General features: G+C 39.4%; 1 protein-coding gene across 3 annotated transcripts in view; it reads right to left on the reverse strand.

Moving 5' to 3' along the window:
• PCCA (propionyl-CoA carboxylase subunit alpha) overlaps positions 1 to 26,462 on the reverse strand; it is a 346,711-nt gene that overhangs the window by 67,218 nt on the left and 253,031 nt on the right. For all 3 annotated transcript variants that reach the window (XM_043478360.1, XM_043478359.1, XM_043478362.1), the window contains 2 exons: positions 21,536 to 21,634; positions 3,460 to 3,513 (listed from right to left, as the gene is read on the reverse strand). In XM_043478360.1, coding sequence (XP_043334295.1) covers positions 3,460 to 3,513; positions 21,536 to 21,634 — 153 coding nt within the window. The remainder of the gene's footprint in view (positions 1 to 3,459; positions 3,514 to 21,535; positions 21,635 to 26,462) is intronic.

Below are 26,462 nucleotides of genomic sequence, written 5' to 3' on the forward strand. Positions count from 1 at the left end.
TTCCAAAGTTCCCCAAAGTTCTTTAATGGAACTGATAAATCTATCAGCACAGCATCCATTTACAAACTAGGTAAGGGTCACATATTTACATACTTTCCTGCTAGGCTGATACAATTCAACTAGATGAATTATCATATTAAGTTTACCCTCCTGAGTTAAACTGATGGAGTTCAAAATTGTTTTCGATGGTTGTCATTAATCGCTGTTACTTCGTAAATGCTAACTTTGAAATCTAATTGTGCTAGCGTACCAAGGGTCATATTAATACCATTCTTAATGGTAAATCTTTGTAAAACATGTTTATTCTACTGATATTATTACTCAAGCTTTCAAGGCTAATAAGAAATAAAGTATATTTATTATCAATAAAAACTTAATTTAAAATGTACAATTTGAGATTTAAATTAGCTTTAAGAAGTTCAGCGTGATTTGGTTTCATTAAGATCCCTGGCTAAGCTTCAAAGACATATAATTTGATAGTTCCTCAAGAGTCCTTGGGTAAATGCCAACAGCACAGCTATGAAGAAGCTGCTCAGTGCAATGTAGGTTATTTTCTCTTTCGGGCAATATGCATTGTTTTCACAAGAAAAAAAATTCAGTCTTACACAGATACGTTTGTCTTAGAGTCCTAGTGTTTTAAAGATAATGGTACTTAAAAAAAATTAAATACAAGCAATGATTGCAATACAAAATTTGGAATCAAATGGCAACTTCTGTATTCTTCAAGTAGTAACAAAATATTCATCCTTATTGTGAATCACAGTTCAAGTGAGGAATTTGGGTTATGTAAAACACTGAACCTCTTCTGCTTCTTTCTGAGTTCATACTACCTGACATGCACAAACTCACAGCTTCACTAAAAATGTGTCAGCAAAACAAAGAAGCAAAACCCAGACAATCTACAATTTGAAGTAGGCACAGATCACCTGGGAAAGTTCTGGGGAGGAGAGCTTTGACAGCTAAATGCCCATTATGGACTAAATGCTTGTGTCCCCTCCACCCAGTTCACATGCTGGCATCCCCATCCTCAATGTGACAGTATTTAGAAGTGATGCCTTTGGGAGATAATCAGGTTTAGATGAGGCCACGAGAGCCGGGCCTGGCAGAGGAGAGGCAAGTGAGGAGACCCCGATGCTAGCGCCTGACATGTTTGAAGAAGAGCAACTAGGCTGGCTGAGCTGGTGTGTATTTTAAAAGGATGACTTTAACCACTATATTAATGATAAAGCAGTGAGCAGGGGTGGAGGTGGGAAGATTGACTGGCTGCTGCAACAATTTGGACAAGAGGTGATGAAGACTCTGGTCAGGATGGGGGCAGTGAGAGTGGCGGAAGAGGCAATTCAAGGAAAAGACAAAGTTGTAGCTTAAGTTGCCATTTTCTGAGATAGGAAAAATTGTAGAAGTTTATGTTAGTTTGGGTTTTCTTTTGCAGGTTGTGGCTGTCAAGAAGTCCTTTTTCAATGTCTGAACCCTGAGAAATCTATTAGAATGCAAGGAGCAATAACAAATAGCAGAGAGAGCACAAGAACTCTTTCCAGCATGAGCATAAGAGGTCCAGAAGACCCTAGCCATAATGGAAGTCTAGGTAGCTGATAAAAAAAGAATGGCATGGATCTTTATGCAATGACGTAGGAAGATGTTCATGATTTACTGTTGCATGAAAATCCATTTCTGGAAGAACATGTCTATTGTTAAAAACGTCAAAACCTCTAAGGGATAAAATGAATACTTCCACGATGGTTAACTTTGTATGTCAACTTGGCCAGCCAACAGTATTCAGATATTTGGTCAAACAGCATTCTAGATGTTTCTATAAAGGGTTTTTTGTTTGTTTTTTTTTTTGGCCGAGGCATGCAGGATCTTAGTTACCCAACCAGGGATCAAACCTGCGCCCCCGGCATTAGGAGCACAGAGTCTTAACCAATGGACCTCCAGAAAGGTGCCAGGTTTTTTGTTTTTTCTTTTTTAGATGAGGTTAACCTTTAGGTCAATAGACTCTGAGTAAAGCAGATTACCCTCTAATAACATGGGTGGGGCTCTTTCAATCAGTTGAAGAAAAAGGATTAACCTCCCAAGCAGGAAGGTTACACAGGCACACTGACCTTGAACTTGAAATGTAACTAGCCTGCAGGTTTTGGAATTGCCTCCACAATCACAGGAATCAACTGCTTAAAGTCAATCAACCAACCAATCTCTCTCTCTCTCTCCTTACATATGAAAACATAATACACATAACGTGTTGGTTCTATTTCTCTGAAGAACCCTGATCCACTTTCTTATGACATGAATTTAAATAATAAATTTTTAAAATTTAAAATTTTTATTATATATATTTTTAAATTTTTTAGTTGAAAAGATAAGCACATGTAATAACTATTAATCAGAAAAGCAAGAATAACTACAAGTCTTAGGTGCAACACTTAAAAATTACATATTGGACAGGTGTCTTCACATGTACTTTAATCTGTAAACTATACCACACCTCTATACATATATAAAGTACAAAGCATGAAGTAAATGGACATTGTTATTGATACCCTCCGTAGCTCAGTGGCAAAATCACTGTTCTTTTGATCTAAGCCACAAACTTGTCCTCTGATATCCTCAAGTTACAGAGTCAACAGAAATACCCAATGTAAATTTACAACCTAAACAAGGTACCCAAAAGATATGAACAGACATTTTACAAATTATAAATGATACCTAACAAATGAATACACAGAGAAATATGCAAATATAATGGCAATAAGCGGAGAAATGCTAATTAAAACAATAAAGTACCTTTTTCACCAAATTATTTTGGAAAATTATACCATTATTAATATGGTCCTTATAAAGTCATAAGTAAAAATAACTGTGAAATTAGTTTCTTTTCACTATGTAGAGCTATATAATTTTGAAATTATTATTCAATTTCATTAGAAATGTGGACCTACTAGAAGAAGCTAGAAGGAAAACTGATCAAAAACAAACAAACATAAAATATCAATTACCTTTTTTTTTTTGGTTATGCCACCTGGCTTGTTGTGGGATCTTAGTTCCCTGACCAAGGATTGAACCTAAGCCCTCAGCAGTGAGAGCACAGAGTCCTAACCCCTAGATCACCAGGGAATCCCCCAAGGTCACTATTCAAAAGCATCTTTTTAAAATCTGTTTTTATTTTTATCAAAAATAGGGAGAAAGTCTCCAGCAAAAAAAAGTACTTCAAAGACTCAACAAACTGCAAATAATTTTTAAAAATTATTTTGTCTCTAATAAGAAATAGCTAAAATTATTCCACCATGAGAATTTCTCCCACATGTGAAAGAACCCATTTCTTATATAAAGACATCTCACTTAACAGCGAAACAAAACCATGGTGAAGCCAAGTTCAAACACAAGGGCTAAAACCAGCTGATGACTTTTCCAGTTATCTCTCTGTAAATTAAAAGAACAAAGTAATCATCCTTTCCTACTTACCACTGTGCCGAGAAACTGAATGCGCATGTTGCCCCCTGCTTCTCGAGAAAGACACTGGGGAGGAAAAAGAGACATAAAGTGAATTCTCAGCCACACAACAACGTGTACCTGAATGCTCACAGGAGCAGTACTCCTCATAGCCAAACCACCCAAACGTCCATCGATTGATAAATGAATAAACAAAACACGGTGTCTTCATGCGACAGAATACTATGTGGTCATGAAAAGGAACGAGGGGCTGATACACGTATGAAGTGAGATGCCAGGCACCTCTTCCCCTGCTTGTTGCCCACTTGTGCTGCTTCACTGGAGCAACGTCTAGTCAAGGCCTTTGTCCAATTTTCAATCAGGTTATTTAATTTCCTGTTGTTAAGCCGCATGAGTTCTTTACATAGTCTGGATATTAACCCTTTATCAGATGTATGACTTCAAATATTTCTCCCATTCTACAGGATGCCTCCTCACTCTGTTGTGCCCTTTGATACACAAACTTTTTAAAATTTGATATAGCCCAAAGTATCCATGTTTGCTTTTGTGCTTACAATTTTGGAGTTATATCCAAGAAATTACTGTCAATTCCAAAGTCATGAATTTGCCTACGTTTTCTTCTGGAAGTTTTATAGTTTTAGGCATTACGCTTAGGTCTTTAATCCACTTTGAGTCAATTTTTGTATCCAGTGTGATATGAGGGTCCAACTTCAATCTTTCATATATGGCAGATCCAAGCTTTTACAGAAAATCTAATGAATATGATCATCAAATTTATGTTTTCAACTCCCATTTATCCTGAGTTCAAGACTCATATAGTTATCTGTTCGTTGGACATCAATACTTGGATATCTAATGCACAGATTAAACTAGCAAGTCCAAACAGAATTCTTGACCCGCCTCCCCAAACCTGCTTCTGCCCTAGCCTTCTCATCTCAGTCAACACTGTCATCATTCGCCCAGTGGTTCACCTTCAATTCTTTAACTTCCTTCACACCCAGTATCTAATCCATCTACCAATCTTTTCTGTCTTCCCTCCAAAACATACGTCAAATTGGTTCACTTCAAGTCGTCGCCACAGCTACCACCTTAGTCTACGCCAAGGGTTGACAAATTTTTTCTCCAAAGGGCCAGATTTTGCTAGATTCTTCTCTTGATATTTGCCTTAGCATAACATTATTTTGCAATTTAATCACCTCCGATTGAAGGGTAAGTGGAATATCCTCAACAGTACATTTATATAGATCATAAAATATGGAAGTATCCCTTGCTTTTGCATTGAGATTTGAAAAATGCTGTTGGAACTATAGTCCACTGCTTGTTTTGACAGCCCACGGAGTCTAAAAAGCAACTTGATATTAGCTGTGACTCAAACATTAGTTGTCAAAATGACTTGACCACAGTGTGCATTTTGCATGTAAATGCTGTTTTGTCTTACAATTTCAGTGTGAATTCATTAAGAAATATCATCAAGGCCGCAGCACAAGCTAATTTTCAAAGCTGTACGATATTCCATAATAGTGGCTGAGGACAGTTCTTTTTATTCAGATAAAATTCAATCTTGGTCCTGCATTAAAAAAAAGAAATCTCAACAAACTCCTAAGCCACTGAACTGATGTCAATAGGGGAAAACCAGGGCATTGAGGTGCTATATACGATAAAAATCCACACAGATAAAAATGAATAAAGGTGGCTGTGTTTTGGTAAAACTGTATTTATGAACCTGAAATTTAAATCTCAGATACTTTTCATGTGTCATGAAACATTTTTTTTTTCCCCAACCATTTAAAATGTAATACTTTCAAACTTTAAAAAACCACTCAACTAGTGAACTGTACAAAAACTGGCAGTGGGCTGGATTTGACTGACTCCTCGTCTAAACCATCATCAGCCCCTCTCCTGTAGATGACTGCCATGAACAAACAAATGATTTCCTTTGTCTCTACCACTGGTCCCCAGGAGTCCACCCGCCTCACAGCAGCCCTTTTAAAATACGTCTTACCATTCTTCTATTCAAATTCTTCAAAAGTTTTGCAATAGGAATTGAATAAAATCCAATTCTCTGGGCCTACAAACATCCTATACGACCCGGTCCCTGTCTATCTTTAGCACTCTCCTAACCACACTTGCAAAGTATATCATGAGAAACACTGGGCTGGATAAAGCACAAGCTGGAATCAAGATTGCCAGGAGAAATATCAATAACTTCAGATATGAAGATGACACCACCCTTATGGCAGAAAGTGAAGAGGAACTAAAGAGCCTCTTGATGAAAGTGAAACAGGAGAGTGAAAAAGTTGGCTTAAAGCTCAGCATTCAGGAAACTAAGATCATGGCATCTGGTCCCATCACTTCATGGCAAACAGATGGATAAACAATGGAAACAGTGACACACTTTATTTTTTGGGCTCCAAAATCACTGCAGATGGTGACTGCAGCCATGAAATTAAAAGACACTTACTCCTTGGAGAAGGAAATGGCAACCCACTCCAGTATTCTTGCCTGGAAAATCCCATGGACTGAGGATCCTGGTAGGCTACAGTCCATGGGGTCGCAAAGAGTCAGACACGACTGAGCGACTTCACTTTCTTTCTTTCTTTCACTTTTATTCCTTGGAAGGAAAGTTGTGACCAACCTAGACAGCGTATTAAAAAGCAGAGACATTACCTTGCCAACAAAGGTCCATCTAGTCAAGGCTATGGTTTTTCCAGTAGTCATGTATGGATGTGAGAGCTGGACCATAAAGAAAGCTGCTGCTGCTGCTGCTAAGTCGCTTCAGTCATGTCCGACTCTGTGCGATCCCACAGACAGCAGCCCACCAGGCATCTCTGTCCCTGGGATTCTCCAGGCAAGAACACTGGAGTGGGTTGCCATTTGCCGAAGAATTGAGGCTTTGGAACTGTGGTGTTGGAGAAGATGCTTGAGAGTCCCTTGGACTGTAAGGAGATCCAACCAGTCCATCCTAAAGGAAATCAGTCCTGAATATTCACTGGAGGGACTGATGCTGAAGCTGAAACTCCAATATGTTGGCCACCTGATGCGAAGAACTGATTCATTTGAAAAGACCCTGATGCTGGGGAAGATTGAAGGTGGGAGGAGAAGGGGACGACAGAAGATGAGATGGTTGGATGGCATCACTGACTCAATGCACATGAGTTTGAGTAAACTCTGGGAGTTGGTGATGGACAGGGAGGCCTGGTGTGCTGTGGTCCATGGGGCCGCTAAGAGGCAGACATGACTGAGTAACTCAACTGAACTGACTGAGCTATACTTGCATTGGAATAGACCCTGAGGCTGGGAAAGGCTGAGGGCAGAAGGAGAAGAGGGCATCAGAAGATGAGGTGGATGACTGGATGGCATCACCGATGCAACAGATATGAACTTGGGCAAAGTCTGGGAGAAGAGGAGGGGCAGAGAGGCCTGGCATGCTGCAGTCCATGGGGTTGCAAAGAGTCGGACACGACTGGGTGACTGCACAACAACTACACTCGAGATACCGACCTTTCCTCTGGCCTCCACACAAACCAGCCTGGTTCCTGCCTCGGGGCCTTTACACTTGCCATTCTTTCTCCTTGGGACTTTCCGCCCCCAGATTTTTGTAAGGCTTCCTCCTACTCCCCACAGGTTTCATCTCAATGGTAGCTATTTGGAGAAGACTTCCTAACAAAAGCTTCTCTCCCTACCTAAAGCTACCTCCCTAATAGTCTTCTATGAGTAATCCTGTTACTGTCTTCATTGACCTTCTTAGCACTCAAATTACCTTCTGTATGTGTTCACGTGTTTGGCGTCTAGTCCCTCTGATACAACGTAAGTCTTGGTCACCGCTGTATCTCCTGAGTCTAGAACACTGCCTGAGATGCACTGTCATCACCTTCTATGTAGGAGACGCTTACAAAATACAACGGTTCCTTTCCCTTACCCTACAAGGGTTGGGCTGATCCCAGGCAAACAGAAGGAATTTTGCAACAGGTAAAATGAAAACAGGTTTAGCATTTATATTTTTACAAACAATTAAATTGTAACAATGAACATGCAAACCATACATATAAGTACCAATAAGTTACCCTAAACTTCACATTCAATTGAAAGCAAGTTAAAATGACATGTATGTGGAGTCTCAGACTGTTCTCACCACAGCTGCTCTAGTCTGTGTACCTGGAAGAATCCACACCTGACAGATCTCAGCAATAAAGACGGATGTAACAGAAAAAGGGAAATAAAATTTCACTCAAAATTGGAATTTACTTTGCTACAGGAAACAGGAACGTACACTTTTCTCACAGTCTAGAATTAAGACAATTTGATTTAAGAATCCACGGAGAACAAAGCCCTCCATGCCTACGATGTGTCTGAGGCACGCCAAAACAAACACAAACTGGCCACTGGATAGGCTCAGAGCAAAAAAACAAAACAAAAATTAACTTCTTTTCCTGAAACATATCTTACCCTGAAATATTTTCTCCAAATATTTCACCCCCTTTTCTATTTTAAGTGGCACTTCATAGCTAGATGAAAATGGCCTTCTTTTCTTATTCTAATAGTCTCCTTCAACATTTATAAAATATACTCTTTTTTCCCTTCTTTAAGGAAAAGAATATTTAAGAAGACTTTGTTAATGCAACAATTTCAACATTTGTTAGAATCAAATTCATGCACCATTAGCAAGATTGCTCACTCAAAAAAAGCAAAAACAGTCACAAAGTTTTAAAATGCTCCAAAGATATCTCTCAGATAATAAAATCAGAGGCAGTTTCACCTTTAAAAGTAATCTTGCTGAACAGTAAGAGAAGAAACAGTCGTAGTTGTCTCTTTACCCTCACTGATTCCCAACTTGATAATATGTTTTAAAGGCCATTACTATGGGATTGGTCTTATCGGTCTTCAGTGCAGCTGCCTGCATTATTTTCCATAATCAGTGTTTATACTACTCAAAATCCTCATCTTGTGGCAGCTACTAAAACATAATTTTCTACTTAACAGATAGCAGAGAAGAAAGATGTGTGTGTGGCGGGGGGAGGGGATTGAGAAAGACATTTTCCCATTACATTAAATTTTTAAAAGCAATTCCAAATCATAAAACACATGCCACGAGAGACAAGAAAATGGCTAAGCTTCCAGGCTACACTACAAAAGCAGGTAGACCTTCACTGAAATTAATATTCTGAATTATGGCTATAAATATATCCCAGCTGTTAAATAGTGATTAAATTTTTTGAAGCACAGTGAAAGGAGTTATTTCTGTGCTACTGGTGGGCTTGTTTCTAAGATGTGTAACTGTAATTGATGTTTTCAGGAATGTGAAAAGGAGATGGTTAATAATTACTCTTTCATTTCCTACTTCATTAGGAAAAAATGCTATCCTTTACTTCTTCAAGTTATTTATTTATATATCCTAAACATTCTAAATAGATGGTTTCATATTACATTTGATGACTCCAGAGTAACCATGTGCATATAGTTCAAAATAACAGCTAATTACTTCAAGGGAATGGGGGGGAACATCTAAAAAATGTGGGGTATACTTATTTGGGGCCTAAAAACATAAGATGATTACTTTCAAATTCACTTTTTCCTGGTAATGGTGCAGTATAAGCAAAATGTAAGCTACTTCATTTAATTTTCTCGTCAAAATATTCTTAACATATTTATTTTAGCACTTGTACTCATAAATTTATTAGGATTAAAACTAAAGTTTGTTCTCAGAAGTTGTGGGAGTTATTTTAATCTAAAAACCAGAAAAAAGAAAATAACATTTTTCACTTGTCTTCTGAAATGGTGAGAAAATCCGTTTTCTTTAGAAAGAGAAAATCAAGGTTAAATCTTAAAAATCTATTCAAATTCTCTGTGGACAAGCATTTTGGCAAATATATATCACAGACATATATTCAACAAACACGATAACCTCTCTTCTATTATATTCATGTGCTTGTATACTATTCTATATTACAAAGGCCCACTGAGCATTTTAAGTTATCATGTTATATCATCTATTTAACACTGCAATCAATTCACAAGTAATCCATTTAATCTGGTATTCTGTAGTAAATAACATGAGATGCATGTGACACTATTCCAAATTTGTCTGCTTTAACATAGAAAATTTGTTCCACTTAGTTGAATATCAATGACCTATTCAATGCAGAATGCAATAGGACTGCAATCAGCTTTGTACTGTTATTTATAATAAATTTATCTTCTCTTGAAAATACTTAAGCAAGAATATGAGAAATAAAAAGAAAAAGCCTTCAAAGGTACACCATGAATAGCTGCACATCACACAAATGCAGAAATTGTTAAGACCTTAGCAGGATCTCAAGATATTTTCAAAAGTATTTAGCTACTCTTCAGGCCTGTAGACAACCTGCTGTGAGCAGGTGGGGAGAAGAAATCAAGCCACACAAAGAAGCAGGCCAATAGCAGTTAGTGGGCTCTGCTTGCAAATGTTCAAACAACGTGACTACGCAAAATGAAAATCTAGTATGGAAAACACTAGCAAGAAACAATACATCAAATCCCAGCAGACAAATTACATTATAAGAAACCGAAAACTGAATTGTTTAGAGTAAAATTAAAGTGCTTCTTCAAGGCTTAAAAAAAAAAAATTACTTCACAGGAACAGACTACAGTCATAGGAATAATTTTAAAAAGTTCTATTTATCCGGCATGTTCCAGAGTAGGAAGGAGTTTGATGTGTGAAGAAAAGCAGTGAGCTTAACATGTATAGAACAGCAAAATCAGAATCTGTTTAGTTTCAACGCTTCAGTTATATGTTCCAGACAGGAAATCACTCCACTTTTTTAAAATTGTAGTAATTTCTGTTAAGCTTCTAAATTAAAATTTTAAAAGGTTGTCACCTAGATGAGAAATTTATCTTCTCTTTAAAAATAAATTTAGTTCATCTATTTCTAATTTTTAATGATAAAAACCAAAACTGTGGTTGAAATGGGAAGAGGAGCACTTTTGAAAAATGTGGGTTTTTTTTTCTTGCATTAACACCATCTGACTTACAAAAGGTTTTATTTGTGAGCCGTCTAACTAGCCACATATGGCTATTGAGAATTTGAAATGTGATTAAGGCAACTGAGAAAATAAATTTAGAATTTAGTTTTAAATGCAGAAGTAGTATATGTTTTTCTTTTAAACACAACTTCATTGTTTTGGTATTTTCCACTTTAATCATTCAACTTATGTTACTTTTTGTCATATATATATATATATATGTCAGGGGTACATTTCACTTCTGCTATCACATTAGTAATTTTTTAATATTGTTTCATGTAGAATGTTAACAGTTTGGAAATACTGGGTTAAATAAATGGATTTTAAAAAGAATTTCAGTTGTTCTTGTTTTCTTAATGTGGCTACTAAGAAAACTCAAGAACTGCAAATATGGCCCATATTAGATTCCTATTGGACAAACTGTTTCATTTCATAACTTCTTAAATTGGTAATTTGGAAAAGAGAACATATCTTTCCACACAAGAACGAGAAAAGATTGTTAGTTTCTCAGGTTATATCATTAAGACATATTTAATATGCACTATTACTAATGGGCTCCACATATACAGTGAAAATAGTAGGAATGCTCTGGTATATAACCAACAGTAAAAAGAAAATAATCAGGAAATACTATCATTTTCATTGAACAATAATATCTGAAGGAAAATGGTTTAATTATTAGATGAAGAAATGAATTTTAAAAGTTTTAAAATTCTAAAGAGGGCCTTTAGGGGTTTTTAAGGTTTCTATCCCCAGTTCTTTACTATAAATTATCTCATTTCAAAACATATGACCTCTTCCCCCATCAGATAAATGTTATCATTAGCTTTAGACTTAAAGTTATTAACAATGGTGAAAATATGTGTCCAAGAGTATGATCTCTTGAATCTTAAGTATTTAAAATACATAAGGAAAAAAGAAAATGCCATGTAGACATATGGACATACTGGAGTAAGAGGTGATGCGCGCCATGCATAATCAGAGCCGTTGGGGGAGACAGTACAAACAAAGGGTGTGCATGCCTGGCAAAGGAAGAAATGATCAACAGTCTGAGGTGGACCCTACTCAATAACCATCAATAGGTGGTACTGATCGTCTTCAACAGTGCAGGTGCTCCCATGGCAAATGAAGGCAAACAGGTACTTGACTAGCAAGAAACGTGCTATATAAGCAAGATACTTTCGTGGGCAAGTTCCTGGGAATTCTGTTTCTCTTTGCTCTCACAGGAACTACAGTGATTCTGTATCTGCACAGACCAACCCGCCATGTTATCCAATAGAAAATGGATTTCACAAATGTTGGAAGATCAGGAATTAAAGAGAATTGGTAAAATGGCTAAGAAGGCCACTTTATGCACATAGCTTAATTTGACGAAGGCTTAGAAGAAATGAAATCTAAATCTTAAAATGAAGGCACAGATACAGCAGATTTATTTCTGAGATTAGAAAAATGAAGGATGACTACCCATTCATCCACCCACTCAACCATTCACCCAGTTATTGAGCTTTAACATGGGCCAGGAACTCAACAAGGAAATTCAAGGTCAAATCAAAACTGAAACAGGTAATTCAGATCAATTAAAACAATTTAGTCATTTATAAAATTCATTATCCAAATAATGGTTCACGCCAAAATACAATTTATTTTTAAAGAAATGAATGGATCATATTAAGTTCATGAGGCTTACCAATGAAAACAAGGAAAGTAAATAGACAAATGTAACCTGATTGGAGAAGGGAACCAACTACTAAAGCAAAGGTAAGGCTTCCTCCCCAAGTATTAATATTTCATCATCTAATCAGATAAAGATGTTCAGTGCTCTTTCCATGTAGACACAGGGTGGTGGTGGTCAAAGTCGCTCAATTGAGTCCGACTCTTTGGGACCCCATGGACTACACAGTCCATGGAATGCTCCAGGCCAGAATACTGGAATGGGGAGCCTTTCCCTTCTCCAGGGGGTCTTCCCAACCCAGAAATCAAACCAGGGTCTCCTGCATTGCAGGCAGATTCTTTACCAGTGGAGCCACAAGGGAAGCCCAAGAATACTGGAGAGGGTAGCCTATCCCTTCTCCAGATCTTCCCATCCCAGGAATTGAAGCAGGGTCTCCTGCATTGCAGGTGGGTTCTTTACCACTGAGCTATCAGGGAAGCCCGGATTATCACAGAAGACTGTGTGGACACAGGGATTCAGCAATAAAACTAGAGAGGTGTTAAATATCCACATATCCTTAAGTAAGATGGTAGAACATGCTAGGCCAGAAACTAAGAGACCGAGAAAGCAGCAATTGCCCATTCCTACTTCAGCACAACAGGAAAGAGGTTAAAAGTTAACTAGAGGACATGAATTCTTAAGCTAAGAATTCAAGGTTGAAAACTTCAAGGAATTCATGAGACTCTCTTGATTTTCCATGACTTGTGGATTTTGAGGGACACCTAGGGAGGATAAGCAAGACTCTTGGTAACAGGGAAAGAAGACAAGACTGTGGTAAGGCATGCATGTGGCCTGGACGTGGATCATGGAGAAGAGACCCACGCTGGGTAATTTTAAGAGACTCTGCCTACCAAGAGGGCCAGGAATCAGGAAAAGACAGAGCAGGGCATTGAGAGTTCTGCACGTGAGGAATTCCTCCCGAATCCACAAAATGTCCTAGGAGACACCAGACAGCTTTGGGCATTTGTCATGCCCAGGAAGAATGAATACCATGTGCCTTGGTCAGCCTAGTTCCTCCAACAAGTTACCACTCACCCTTGCCTCATCCGGCAACTCCGGAGAGATCCCAGGATAGCAGGTAGGAAGTGGAGGGGGCTATAAACCAAGAAAGAAGAAAGCAACACTCTCATCTTCTCTAAAAACACTTCTCAGTCTGAGAAATTTTACGATCTTTAATTGAGAGGTGTTTTTTGTTGTTTTTTTAATCAGTTTTGACATTACAATGAACTAGACTTTCAGACACATTCTCTGCCAGATAGGCTATGACTTTGCTTATGACCTGACAGCAACTTTACGGACTGTGAGAAGTGTATGTGAGATTATGCGTGGGAGGAAAAAAATAAATTGAGATGATGAGTTTGAAAGAATGGTTGTAAGTTGCTTCTATTGGCAGTAAAAGAGTTCCATTTATGCAATGAGTTGGCTACACAGTAAAATAGATAAAGAAATGGCAAGTATTGAGAAGTACCTTGAATGCTTTTTTAATGACGATGCAAAAAATCCTGTCCCACAATGAGATGCTGCTTCACATCCATTAGGAGAGCTATTACAACAACAGCAATAATCAGAAAATATCAAGTATTGGTGAAAATGTGCAGAAATTAGTCCTTGAGTGGTGCTGGTAGGAGTGTAAAATAGTTCAGCTGCTGTTGAAAACAGGATGGAGCTTCTTCAAAAGATTACCCTAGAATTACCATGTGATCCAGCAATTCCAATTGTGTGTATATACCCCTGAGAACTAAACGCAGGGACCAGAAGAGGTATCTGCACACCCATTTTCATAGCAATATTATTCACAACAGCCAAAAGGTAGAAACAACCCAAAAGTCCATCAACAGATAAACGGATAAACAAAATGTGGTCTGTATATATATATTTTATGACAGATAATTAATTTTGACATGTGTCACAACATGGAAACCTTAAAGACATTATGCTCATCAAAATAAGCCAGGCCCATACACAGACTTTGTGAGCGCACTTCCATGAGGAGCCCAGGGTAGTCAAATCCATAGCCACAGACAGTAGAACAGAGGCTGCCAAGCACCGTGAGGAGGGAAAACGGGGGTGGGGGGTGGGGTGGGGGGCGGTACTGTTTCAGGGAACAGAGTTTCAGTTTGTGAGGACAGAAAAGTTCAAGAGATGGACAGTGGGTGATAGCTGCACACCAATGTGAATGTACTTAATGTCACTGACCTACACACCTGAAATTGGTTAAAACAGTACATTTCATGTTTTATAATTTATGTATATTTTAGCACAATTTTAAAAATCCTGTTGAGGTTACAAAGCAGTGTGATACAAGTGCAGCAGGTCTGACCTCAGACTGGTACAGGACTCTGGTATATGACTGATGGGGGCTTCTCTGGAGGCTCCGTGGTAAAGAATCCACCCACGGGTGCAGGAGACGCAGGTTTGATTCCTGGGTGGGGAAGATCTCATGGAGAAGGAAATGGCAACCCACTCCAGTGTTCCTGCCTGGAGAATCCCATGGACAGAGGAGCCTGGCGGGGCTACAGTCCATGGGGTCACAGAGTCGGACACGACTTAGTGACTAAACCACCACCACCAGATGATGGGTGGCTTGGCATGTAAAAGTACAGAATGAAGGGTTCACTTTCAAAACCTTGTTTTTAAGAGGATAACCATCTAACAATGACAGGCAAGGCCAATACAAACAAATTAAAAGAAGGAAAGAAAAATGGTCAAAGCAGAAGACCAGTGCTCATGGGAGACAGGATTTTGTGGTTGCTATGGTACCCCACTGTATGCATGTGTGTGTGAAAGTCGCTCAGTCGTGTCTGACTCTTTGTGACCCCATGGCCTATACACAGTCTATGGCATTCTCTAGGCAATAATACTGAAGTGGGCAACCTTTCCCTTCTCCAGGGGATCTTCCCAACCCAGGGATCGAACCCAGGTTTCCCACATTGCAGGTGGATTCTTTACCAGCTGAGTCACGAAGTCCAAGAATACTGGAGTGGGTAGCCTATCCCTTCTCCCAGCGGATCTTCCCGACCCAAGAATCGAACTGGGGACTCCTGCATTGCAGGCAGATTCTTCACCAACTGAGCTATCAGGGAAGCCCTACTGTATGCATAAAGAATTCAACAAACTGTGTCAAGTTCTCATCATCAGCTTCTCCCAAAGTCAGCCCTCTCTTTTCTGTACGCTGTCAGCACCCTACTTTAGAACCCATTACCTAATGAGTGAAGTAATACGAATATCTTCTACATGAACTCCTTTTTCACTTCCCCCTTCAATCCCATAACCCCTCTTTTATTATGAAGACACAACCTCCCACAACAGCATTCTGATGGACATTACTTTCCTCTGCAAAAAGTGTCAGTGACATCTCCGTTGGTGATTGAAAAGCATAGACTCTTTAACCTTCTGTTTACAACTTGGCTTCTCCAACCTAATTTTCATGTGTAGCTCACATTACTTCCTTACTTGAATCTTCCCCATCCACCGCCCATTTCATGAACATGCAAAAGTATCTCAAATATCATCTGAGACACTTAGCCTACAAAAGACACACACAAACTCACAAACTTTAAGTGGCTAGGAATTCCCCAGAGACAAATGACAAATGAAAGTAACTGACAGCTCACAAAATCAAATACAGTGACCAGAACTTCGTATTATGGAAAAAGTCACTTTTCTGTTGGCATAATTAAGAAACATTTCACAGAAACAATAAGCCTTTTAAAGAATTTTGGGGTTGGAAAGGTAAGAAGGTGGCAGACTATTAATAGTAAGGAAGAGAAAAACACCACTAAAAGTAGTGCTGGTATAAGTGGTTTTCGTGTTTTAAACTATTTTAAAAACTAAACATTTTAAAAACTAAAGCGGGATCTTAACTCACACCGTACACAATCATCAATTCCAGAAGGATTAAGGGTTTAAGTGTGGAAAAGCACAACATAAAAGATAGAAGAAAACGTAGGCAAGTATTTTTATGAGCTTGAGGGTAGAAGAGGACTGTTTAAATAAATACAAACTACACAAACCACAAAGGAAAAGATTGAAAATTCTCATGCTAAATCTCAGATTCAGAACTTTACTTGTAGAACTTAAAAAGGTAAAAATACAAGCTACAAACTGGGAGAAGTTGCCTGTAACACAAATAACTGACAGGGGGGCTCAGGACACACAAACGTGGAAGAACTTCTGTGAACCACTAAGAAAAAGACAATCAAATGAAAAAATGGGCCAGGCTTCCCTGGCGGTCCAGCGGTTAAGAATCTGCCGGCCAGTGCAGGGGACACAGGTTCAATCCCTGCTCCAGGAAGATCCCACATGCCGCAGAGCCCATGGGCCACAACTCCTGAGCCTGAGCTCCAGAGCCCGGGAGCTGCGACCACTGAACCCATGAGCCCAGAGCCTGTGCTCCACGGCAAGAGAAGGCCCTGCGGTGAGAAGCCCACACACGGCAACTCAGAGGAGCCACCACTCGCCACAAGTAGAGAAAGCCCACAAGCAGAAAGAAAGATCCAGCACAGCCAAGAAATAAAAAATAAATAAATCCTTTTATTAAAAAAGGGGGGGGGGGGGGGTCAAAAGCCATGAACAGGTATTTTGCAGAAGAGAAAACAAGACTGCCAACAAAAATATTTTTAAAATGCTCATTGAATATGAAAGCGAAGTCGCTCAGTTGTGTCCGACTCTCTGCGACCCCATCGACTGTGGCCTCCCAAGGCTGTTCTGTCCATGGGATTCTCCAGGCAAGAATACTGGAGTGGGTTGCCATTTCCTTCTCCAGAGGATCTGCCTGACCCAGGGATCGAACCCGGGTCTCCCGCACTGCAGGCAGACTCTTTACCATCTGAGCCACCAGAGCCTCATCAGGGAACACAGCACACGTTAAAACCACAGAAGGTGAAGTGAAGTCAGTCGTGTCCGACTCTTTGCGACCCCATCGACTGTAGCCTACCAAGGCTCCTCTGTCCATGGGATTCTCCAGGCAAGAATACTGGAGTGCGTTGCCATTTCCTTCTCTAGGGGATCTTCCCGACCCAGGGATTGAACCCAGGTCTCCCGCATTGTAGGCAGATGCTTTACTCTCTGATCCCTCAGTCAGGAAAAACTTAAGTCACCTGGATATCAAGGGGTCATACGATGTGAAGAAAAATTGTTAAGGGCACAGATTCCTGTGTTTGAATTCTGGCTCTTCCATTTACTAGCAGAATGCCCTGGGCCATTGAGCCTCTACAAGCCTCAGTTTCTCCAACTACAACATGAGAAATAACAACAGCACATATTTCATTAAACTGCTGTGAGGATTAAATAAACTAAAGAAGTGCTTCAAAGAGTCAGTGCCTGGCATGGAAAGTAAACAAAAGTGTTGGCTCATTATTCATAGTGCTAATATCATCATCTCCATCACTACTGGTAGCATGTAAACTGGTACAACGACACAGGAAAAACCATTTGGCATCACCATGTAAGATTAAGGATGCTTAGTCCCTAAACCCAGACATTCTACTGGCATATCCCTTGAAGAAACACTTATTTCAAGAGGAAATGTGCAGTAAAGAAATGGTCACAGAAGCATTGTTTGTGTTAACAAAATAAATAACACAAATGTCTCTCTAGCGGAGAAAGAATAAACAAACTGTGGTGTATTAATATAACTTAACAACATATAGCATGGAAATCAACTACATTCACTAGCATGGACCAAACTACAAACATAACACTGGAGGAGAAAGCAGCTCAGAGAAGCCTAGGCAGTGTGGTGCCATTGATACCAAGCCCAAGAACCCACGTAACTAAATAATACACTGTTTATTGTTTTAATCTGTATCTAAATATCCTGGTGGCTCAGACGGTAAAGAATCTGCCTGGGATGCAGGAGATCTGATCCTTGGATCAGGAAGATCCCCTGGAAAAGGGAATCACAACCCACTCCAGAGTTCTGCCTGGAGAACCCCAGGGACAGAGGAGCCTGGTGGGCTGCCGTCTATGGGGTCACACAGAGTCGGATATGACTGAAGCAACTTAGCAGCAACAGCGGCAGCTACCCCAAAAAACGTTCTTTCTAAACTCCAATTCTGTTCACATTGTCACTTCCTTAGTTAAGCTCTTCCATGGGCCCCACTGGCCTCAGAATGAAGCAGAATCTCTACTATGTAACTCACAAGGCTTCAAACCACTTGGCTCCTACTAAGTCACTTTACTCATCACTCCGAGCTTAATCTCTGATTGTTGTTGTTTGGTCGCTCAGTTATGTCTGACTCTTTGCGACCCCATGGACTGAGGCACGCCAGGCTCCCCTGTTCTTCACTGTCTCCAAGAGTTTGCTCAAACTCATGTCCTTTGAGTCAATGATGCCATCCAACCATCTCATCCTCTGTCGTCCCCTTCTCCTCTTGCCCTCAACCTTTCCCAGAATCAGGGTCTTTTCCATTGAGTCGACTCTTCACATCATATTGGACCTTCAGCATCAGTCCTTCCAATGAATATTCAGGGTTGATCTCCTTTAGAATTGACTGGTTGGATCTCCCCGCAGCCCAACAGACTCTCAAGATCTTCTCCAACACTACAGTTCAAAAGCATCAATCTTTGGTGCTCAGCTTTCTTTATGGTTCAACTCTCATACATACATACATACCTACTGGAAAAACCATAGTTTTGAGTAGATGGACCTCTATGGGCAAAGTAATGTCTCTGCTTTTTAATATGCTGTCTAGATTGGTCACAGCTTTTCTTCCAAGGAGCAAGCGTCTTTTAATATCATGGCTACAGTCACCATCTGCAGTGATTTTGGAGCCCAAGAAAATAAAGTCTGTCACTGTTTCCATTGTTTCCCCATCTATTTGCCATGAAATGATGGGACTGGATGCTATGATCTTAGTTTTTTGAATGTTCTATTTTAAGCCAGCTTTTTCACTCTCCTCTTTTAACCTCATCAAGAGGCTCTTTAGTTTAGAAGACGCTCAACAGTCTTCTCCAACACCACAGTTCAAAAGCATCAATTCTTCGGCACTCAGCCTTCTTTATGGCCCAGCTCTCACATCTGTCCATGACTACAGGACGAAGGGTAACTTAAGGCAGTGGTTCTCACACTGTGGCCCCTGCAGCACGAACACGACCTAGAAACTCAGACATGCACGCCTCACCCACACCTGCTACATGAGAATAAACTCTACCGGTGGGTCCAACAGCTTGGGTTTTGCCAAGAAGTTTAACCTTCCACTCGCTTCCAAAGCACCCAAGAGTCTGAGCGGCACTGGTTTAAAGCACAGTGAGAGAGAAAGTACTCTCTGCAGAACTCTGTGGGGATGGAGAGTACTGCACAGCACAGCGCTTAGAAGCACACATCCTGGGGTCCCAGGAGCAAGGCTCAAACTTCTGCTCCGCTTCTCCCTGGCGCTGTCATCCCGAGGAGGTTACTTAGCTTGCCTCGGCACAGATCCTACAGAAGGGGCTTGGATTTCAATCCTGGTCCTGTTTCCCAAGAGCTGTGTGACATTAACCGAGTCATTTACTTTCTCTGTGCCTCAGTTACCTCATTTACCAAAGTATAAATAAGAGTTCCTGCTTCATGTAGTTCTTGTGAAGAGGAAACGAGTTAACACATGTGCTATGCTTAGAGCTGTACCTTATACCCATTAAGTGCTATTTATTACTCTATTATTAATTTCACAGGAACACATCACATTTTAGAGATAAAAGAGAGTCGACACTGAGTACTAACGCCCATAGAAAGGAAGCAAAACTCATCTATTCTGATGAGGAAAAATTTTCCTAATCTTTTATTAGGTAAGCGACCTTTTTTTTTCTTTCCAGTTTACCACTCATCTCTCCAAGTTCACGTTTTCCCCAGTGATGGAGCACTTAACTAGAAGCAAAGAGTCAAGGGGTCTGCCTTGAGGGCCATTTATTTCACATTAATACTTCTTTTTTAAACAAAGCACTTATAAAGAATGAAAAGAGATTTAATGAGCATTATTCCTACGCTTGGGAAAATATTCCTGAGGATTATTCCAAATACATACCTGGTGTTATTTTATCTAGAAACTTAGCATGTAAAAATGCTAGTAAGACACCCATGTGCACAATCATTGAGAAGAACACTGAAAATACCATGGTACAAAGATTTGGAGAGCAGGACTCTATCTCTCTCTCCTCACTACCAAGAGGTCATGTACTACGTCCCCCAGAACAAAACACATGAATATCAGCCACAGCACATCCAGGGTAGAATATATTCTATTAACATAAACAGGTGCAACAAAACCATGTGTTCTGAAGACAGAATAACTGGACGTCCCTGATAAGAAATTATGCAGTGAAATTTTTCCAAGGGTCTCTTAGTGTTTAACCTCATACTTAGACGATGAAAGAAAATATGAGAGAGACAAAACATACCAGGGCAAGCCACAAAACCAGAGGCTAAACAGAGGGCTCAATACTGAGAGTTCACTGCTTCTTGCAACCACAAAGGTAATAAAATAGAAGCTTGAAAATGAGTTCAGTTATTAATATTTATTGAGATTCTAGAATCCCCTGCACCACAGTTTCTAACAGAAGTATGTATGAATCTGGGGTACATAATCTTTATCTGTGACTTTCTTGATTTCTCTAGGTTTAAAAAAAAATCAGTTTCCTATATAAAATCAAGTTAAGAGAATGCAAAAACATTTTCATAGAAAAGAAAAAAAAAAGAGCATTTTTAATGCTATGGAGGGCTTAGGATTTTTATTTGCACATGAGAGCCGCGTGTTCTGTGCTATTAGGTTTTGTTTTTCCTGGACCTCAACTGTGTGGTGAGGTAAAGGAATTTTGGCAGAATCTGTTTTCATAATTTTCTACTTTCACACACAGGATACTGATTTCAAAGAACATTCAATCAATGCTAGATTTCAAGGCATATCCTCAATGCAACAACAAATTTTATACTGGGGGGGGGGTGGAAAGAAGGGTTAACAAATTAAGATTACTTAATTTTTAAAAGGCACCCATGTGCTATGGCAAGTCAACCTGAATAGCTCATGTTTCTGTTGATATAATACCCCACAATATCAATTACAGAGGAAAGAGAAGTAACAAAGTCGTATTTTACAACTAAAAACCCACAAGGGCAAAGAAAACTGCTAATCTTCTAATATTTTTAGAAAAGCACAAAGGATGCTTTATTTATACCAAAATATAATACATAACCTTCCTGGATTGCCTGGAAAAGGAACAAGCTTGATTCCTCAGAACAGGATGTAACTCAAGAGGCTCTAAAACAAGAAGAAATGTTTTCAACTATAAGATGCATGAGGTGGATAAAATGTAGCTTTCTCTACTGTATCTGTCAGTATTAACGACACAGGTACTGGTAAGGATATTGACGGGGCCCTCTAAGTAACTCATCGGAACATTTACCTGTATCGTCCTCTGAGTGCCATCAACGTTGACAGACAACAAGGGTGAAGCCAGGTTCCACGTGCTGGTCACATTTAGTTTCGACCCATCAACTTCCACCTGTTGTGACACCAAGGAAGACTGTTACCATGAAGAAAGACAGAGAACTGATCTCAAGTTCATTGCTGCATACAAAGCAGCAGCCATCTTAAACAGATGGCTCCCCAAACAACCTGTCATGTTTCTCGCTCCCGCCATGAAAGACAGGGTCCAACAAGAGTCTTCTCAGGCATCTCTGGGGAGAGGTGAAGGGCCTGGGCACAGCTGCCTCTGGGTACTGAGGTTTCAAGTGATTTCCAGTAAGTAACAAACAGCCTTCTAACTCTAAACCTATCTGGACATGCTACATTTACCGCAATTAGACAAGTAATGCATATAAATTTCAGTGACACTTTGCAACCCACACAACAGGGCTTGCATATAATATCCTCTCCAAGGACCAAGAAAGAACTTTTTCGGTGTTAATTTTAATGAAGGACTATGCATTGTTATCTTAATTAAACAGAAGCTTTAATTAGGCAAACTTCTTTGGCGTCGAATATTAAAAGTCTATTTGAACTTAGCAAACTTCTGTCATATTGCTGTCCATCATAAATGACTAATTTCATCAAGTCGCTGTTCATGGAGTTATCCCCCAAAGCCCATAATCTTCCGAAACAGATATTCTTAGCAGAAACATTTTAATAGCCAAGTAAATAAAAGCAATTGAAAGGAAAAACAACTCAAAGCTAACTTAAAAGTATCATTCCTCATTTCTTCCTTTTCATTCATCCATTCCCTAATTCTTCAATGTGAGAGGGAAGGAAATATAACAGTATTTTACATAATGCTTTACGTAAACAGCCTAACAAAAAGATATTTAAGTTTGCTGAGGTTTCAAAATAAAACTGTAGCACAGCCAAGATACATGATCCCTAACAATTCTTTCACTATCAATTCTGTTAAAAGATACTCACTAAAGTCAAAGGACACACAGACTTGTACTGTTTACAAGAGTATGTGCCTACCTACACATTTGGATAGTTATTTATGTATACAGGAGTGCCTGCTCAGTTCTGTCTGACTCTTTGTGAACCCATGGACTTTGGCCCGCCAGGCTCCTCTGTCCATGGGATTCTCCAGGCAAGAATACTTAGACTGGGTTGCATTTCCTTCTCCAGGGAATCTTCCCAACCCAGGGATTGAACTGGCGTCTCCTGCATTGGCAGGTGGATTCTTTACCGCTGAGCCACCTGGGAAGCCCATTTATGTATATATATTTCCCCTCTAATGTGGTCATGAAGTCTGAAAACAAAGACAGGTTACTGGCTATGCAATAAAGTACCAGTAGGACATACATCACGCACTGGCTTGAATTTCCAGGTTTAGTGGCCTCTCTGCACACAAAGTAGAATTCAATTACAGGCAAGAAAAAAACAACGGCTTTGGAATCACACTGACTTGGAACTCACTTGACATTGCTGTTTTACCAAATGAAAGCTGTGTACTAAGCTGGCGTATTTAACTTCTCTGAGCTTCAGTTTCCAAAACATAATACAGTAAAAACAGCTAACTGGGAGGGTGCTAAATAAGCTAATATATGAAAATCTCAACCAATATGCTTGTCATGGTGGGTCATAAATATTTTCTCTCTTCCCCTGTCTCTAATAATTTTATTGTCCTACCCTTAAAATAGTTTAAAAAATAAGGTCAGATAATATCTCATATATTACTTATATATTACTCATATATTACTATCTCATATATTACTGACTATTAAACTACTACATGATAAAGATGTAAGAAGCAGAAAAGTCTATAGTTTTGATTAAAGCAGCACTAATATCTTTTAAATCATGCTATTCAGCCCTTACCCCCAAATTAAGTATCTCCTCATGTAATAAAAGATTTCCAAAAGAAGCTCTCAACAGGTAAGAGTTTTACAAATAGTAAATGCTAAAAATGTCTTCTAATACTGAAATATTGCTTTAAAATAATTATAAATTTAGAGGGAGGCGGGAGGGGGGATGAGGAGGCGGGAGGGGGGATCGGGATGGGGAACACATGTAAATCCATGTAAACTCATGTCAATGTATGGCAAAAACCACTACAATATTGTAAAGTAATTAGCCTCCAACTAATAAAAATAAATGGAAAAAATATATATAAATTTAAAAGTTTAGAAAAGCTCAACAATCAATTATAGAAGTTTTGTTTGTGAAAAAGAGAAAGTTAGATGTTGTACAGAAAGTTTTTGAATGGTAATCATTTAAAATTTGTAGTTGATGTTAATTTCAAGTCAGACCGGCTCACAATGAAACCACAATCACCATCTTCGGGGCACACGAAGGGGAATTGAGAAAACTACCTCAACCTACTCAGATCACCTTAAAGGAGGAGTCAGGTTCTTACATCCTGAAGCAAACCACTGTTGTGCGTGCATGCTAAGTCGCTTCAGTCATGTCTGACTCTTGGCAACCCCATGGATTGTATTAATGTCTGAATAAAATGCGATATATCCACACAACAGCATATTATACACTTGGCAATTAAAACAGATGAAATACTAATACATGCTACAACACAGATGAACATTGAAAACATGCTAACTGCAAGAAGACAGTCACAGAAGACCACAAATTATGTGGTTTCAAGGCAAACAGTAACCAGGGTTACAGGTAGCAGAAGCCTCTCTGATGACAAATAGGATCCACAGTTACTGGTCCAGGTCCATGCAGCAAAGCCTTGTGGGGACACTGCGGTCTGAGTTCTCTGTCCCACCCCCACAGTTATGAGGCCAGTGTGACCACATTCCCACTGGCCCCTCTCACATGCACCCAGACTCCATGTCTCAGTGGAAGGAGAGGAAAGAGGGGAAGAAACCTAAAGTACTCTGGTGCCTAAAAGAAGCTAGCCAAACCAAAAGAGACCAAGACCCTGCTTATTAGCAAGCTTTTCTTCCCCCACACCCCCTACTAAGGATCATATGTGATAAAGAAACTATATTTCCTTATACACCTGATAAGTAATCAGTGTAAATGTGCAAGCTCACAATCTAACTGAAGGGACAGCTCCAAATCCTAAACTAGGAAACAGGTCTGCAAATGTTAAGGGAGGACGGGAACATGCCGAAAGCCATCATATACCTCGTCAGCCCCCAAGCAACAGACAGATTTCTAAACAACATCAAACAAATGACAAAAAACCACCATAATTCTGAACAGCAGATGCGGATTCTACTGATGCTGTCATTAGATGAGTGGAAGCTAGATGTAAGTCTAAGCCATAGAGAGGCAGGGAATGTCTCTTTAAACCACAATCTAACACCACAGAGAGGTGGGGGCAGACATGAAGAATCCTTGTTACCATGCCAAACATATTGTTCACACCTAATTTTTCAGCCGAGGCGACCAAGTGGCAGACACAGAGTTTAAGTGGCATTTCACTAGTACAACACTGAGAACATGATATCAAGAACCACCCTGTCATTTCAATGCCAAAGCGAAGGGGAAATGAAATCGAGGGCAAAGGAAGTAACAAGTTTGAGACAGAGTTAGGGTACCAGGCCCAACAAGGAAAAGCTGCAAGCTACCGATACTTACAGCCAACCACCTACATTACTGCAACATAAATAATGATCAGAAAACAAACAATATTGGATCTCTGCACAGAATTTTCCCCAAAATTTTGTGGGGGGAGAAAAAAAGGTAAATTAAGAGCATTCAACACAAGAACTCCTCAAAGAAACACAGGAAGTGTTCAGATAAATAATTCTCCAAAGTCTCAAAGACAGTCATAGGAAACGTGACCCTTCTTAAAAAGAAAAAAAAAATGAGCTCAAAAAAGAAAAACAAAGGTTCAAAGAAGAGATTAAACAACAACAGAAGGAAATGAAAATCAAGCTGGTAGAACTCAGGAAAAAAATGAAGAGAAAAATAACATTATAGAGATAAAAGCCATGTTAAGAAGCACCAAAAATAGAATAAATGTGACTAAAAAGAAAGACAAGGACTATACCAATTCTCCTTCAAAAGTACTACAAGCAAAGAATAATAGGGATTTCCCTGACAATCCAGTGGTTAAAACTCCATACTTTCACTGTCAAGGGCCCAGGTACAACCCCTGGTCAGGAAACCAGGATTCCACAAACCATGTGGTACGGCCCACCCCACGCCCACTGAAAGAAGAAAGAAATGTAGGTTAAAGGATATAATGGGGTATAGCTTTGCAAAATAAACAAAATATTAAATTTGTAGATCAATGCTCATCTTTAAGAATAAAGAAGGAATTATGTGGATATTTAGGCAAAAATAAAAAATCATGCACAAGTAAGGAAAAAATTCAGGTTGGCCTAAACTTGTCAACAGCAACACTGATAGAGAAAACCACAGAGCTATGTGGTATAAGTACTAAAAAAATTAAAGGTTGCCTCCCAACATTTTCCTTTTATACTCAGCCAACCTGTCCTTAGAGTGTATCCTAAAACATAACCTGCACCATATAAGAACTCAAGAACTTCTTTAAAAATGAGGCATCTCCATACATAGATATGAAAACATCCCCAAGAAGATGCAGAATATTATATATAATATGCTATCATTAATTAAGAAAAAAAAAACACATTAAATGTGTGCTTTTTTGTGTTTTTTTTTTTTTTTCCCCCACTTTATAGCCACAGTGCACAGCTTGTAGAATGAAACTTAGTTCCCCGACTAGGGATTGAACCTGTGTCTTCAGCAATGAAAATGCAGAGCCTTAACTACTGGATGGCCGAGTTTGTGTTTTAAACACCGAGAACATCACTTGAAACATGTGTGAGAGAGAGTGGCTGAGAAATAGGAAAGGAAGGGAAGCTTGCTTTTCACTGCCAATCCACTCATACTTTTTGAATTTTACATAAGTATAAAAT

Source organism: Cervus canadensis, chromosome 9 (assembly GCF_019320065.1).
Source record: "Cervus canadensis isolate Bull #8, Minnesota chromosome 9, ASM1932006v1, whole genome shotgun sequence".
Lineage (NCBI taxonomy): Eukaryota > Metazoa > Chordata > Mammalia > Artiodactyla > Cervidae > Cervus > Cervus canadensis.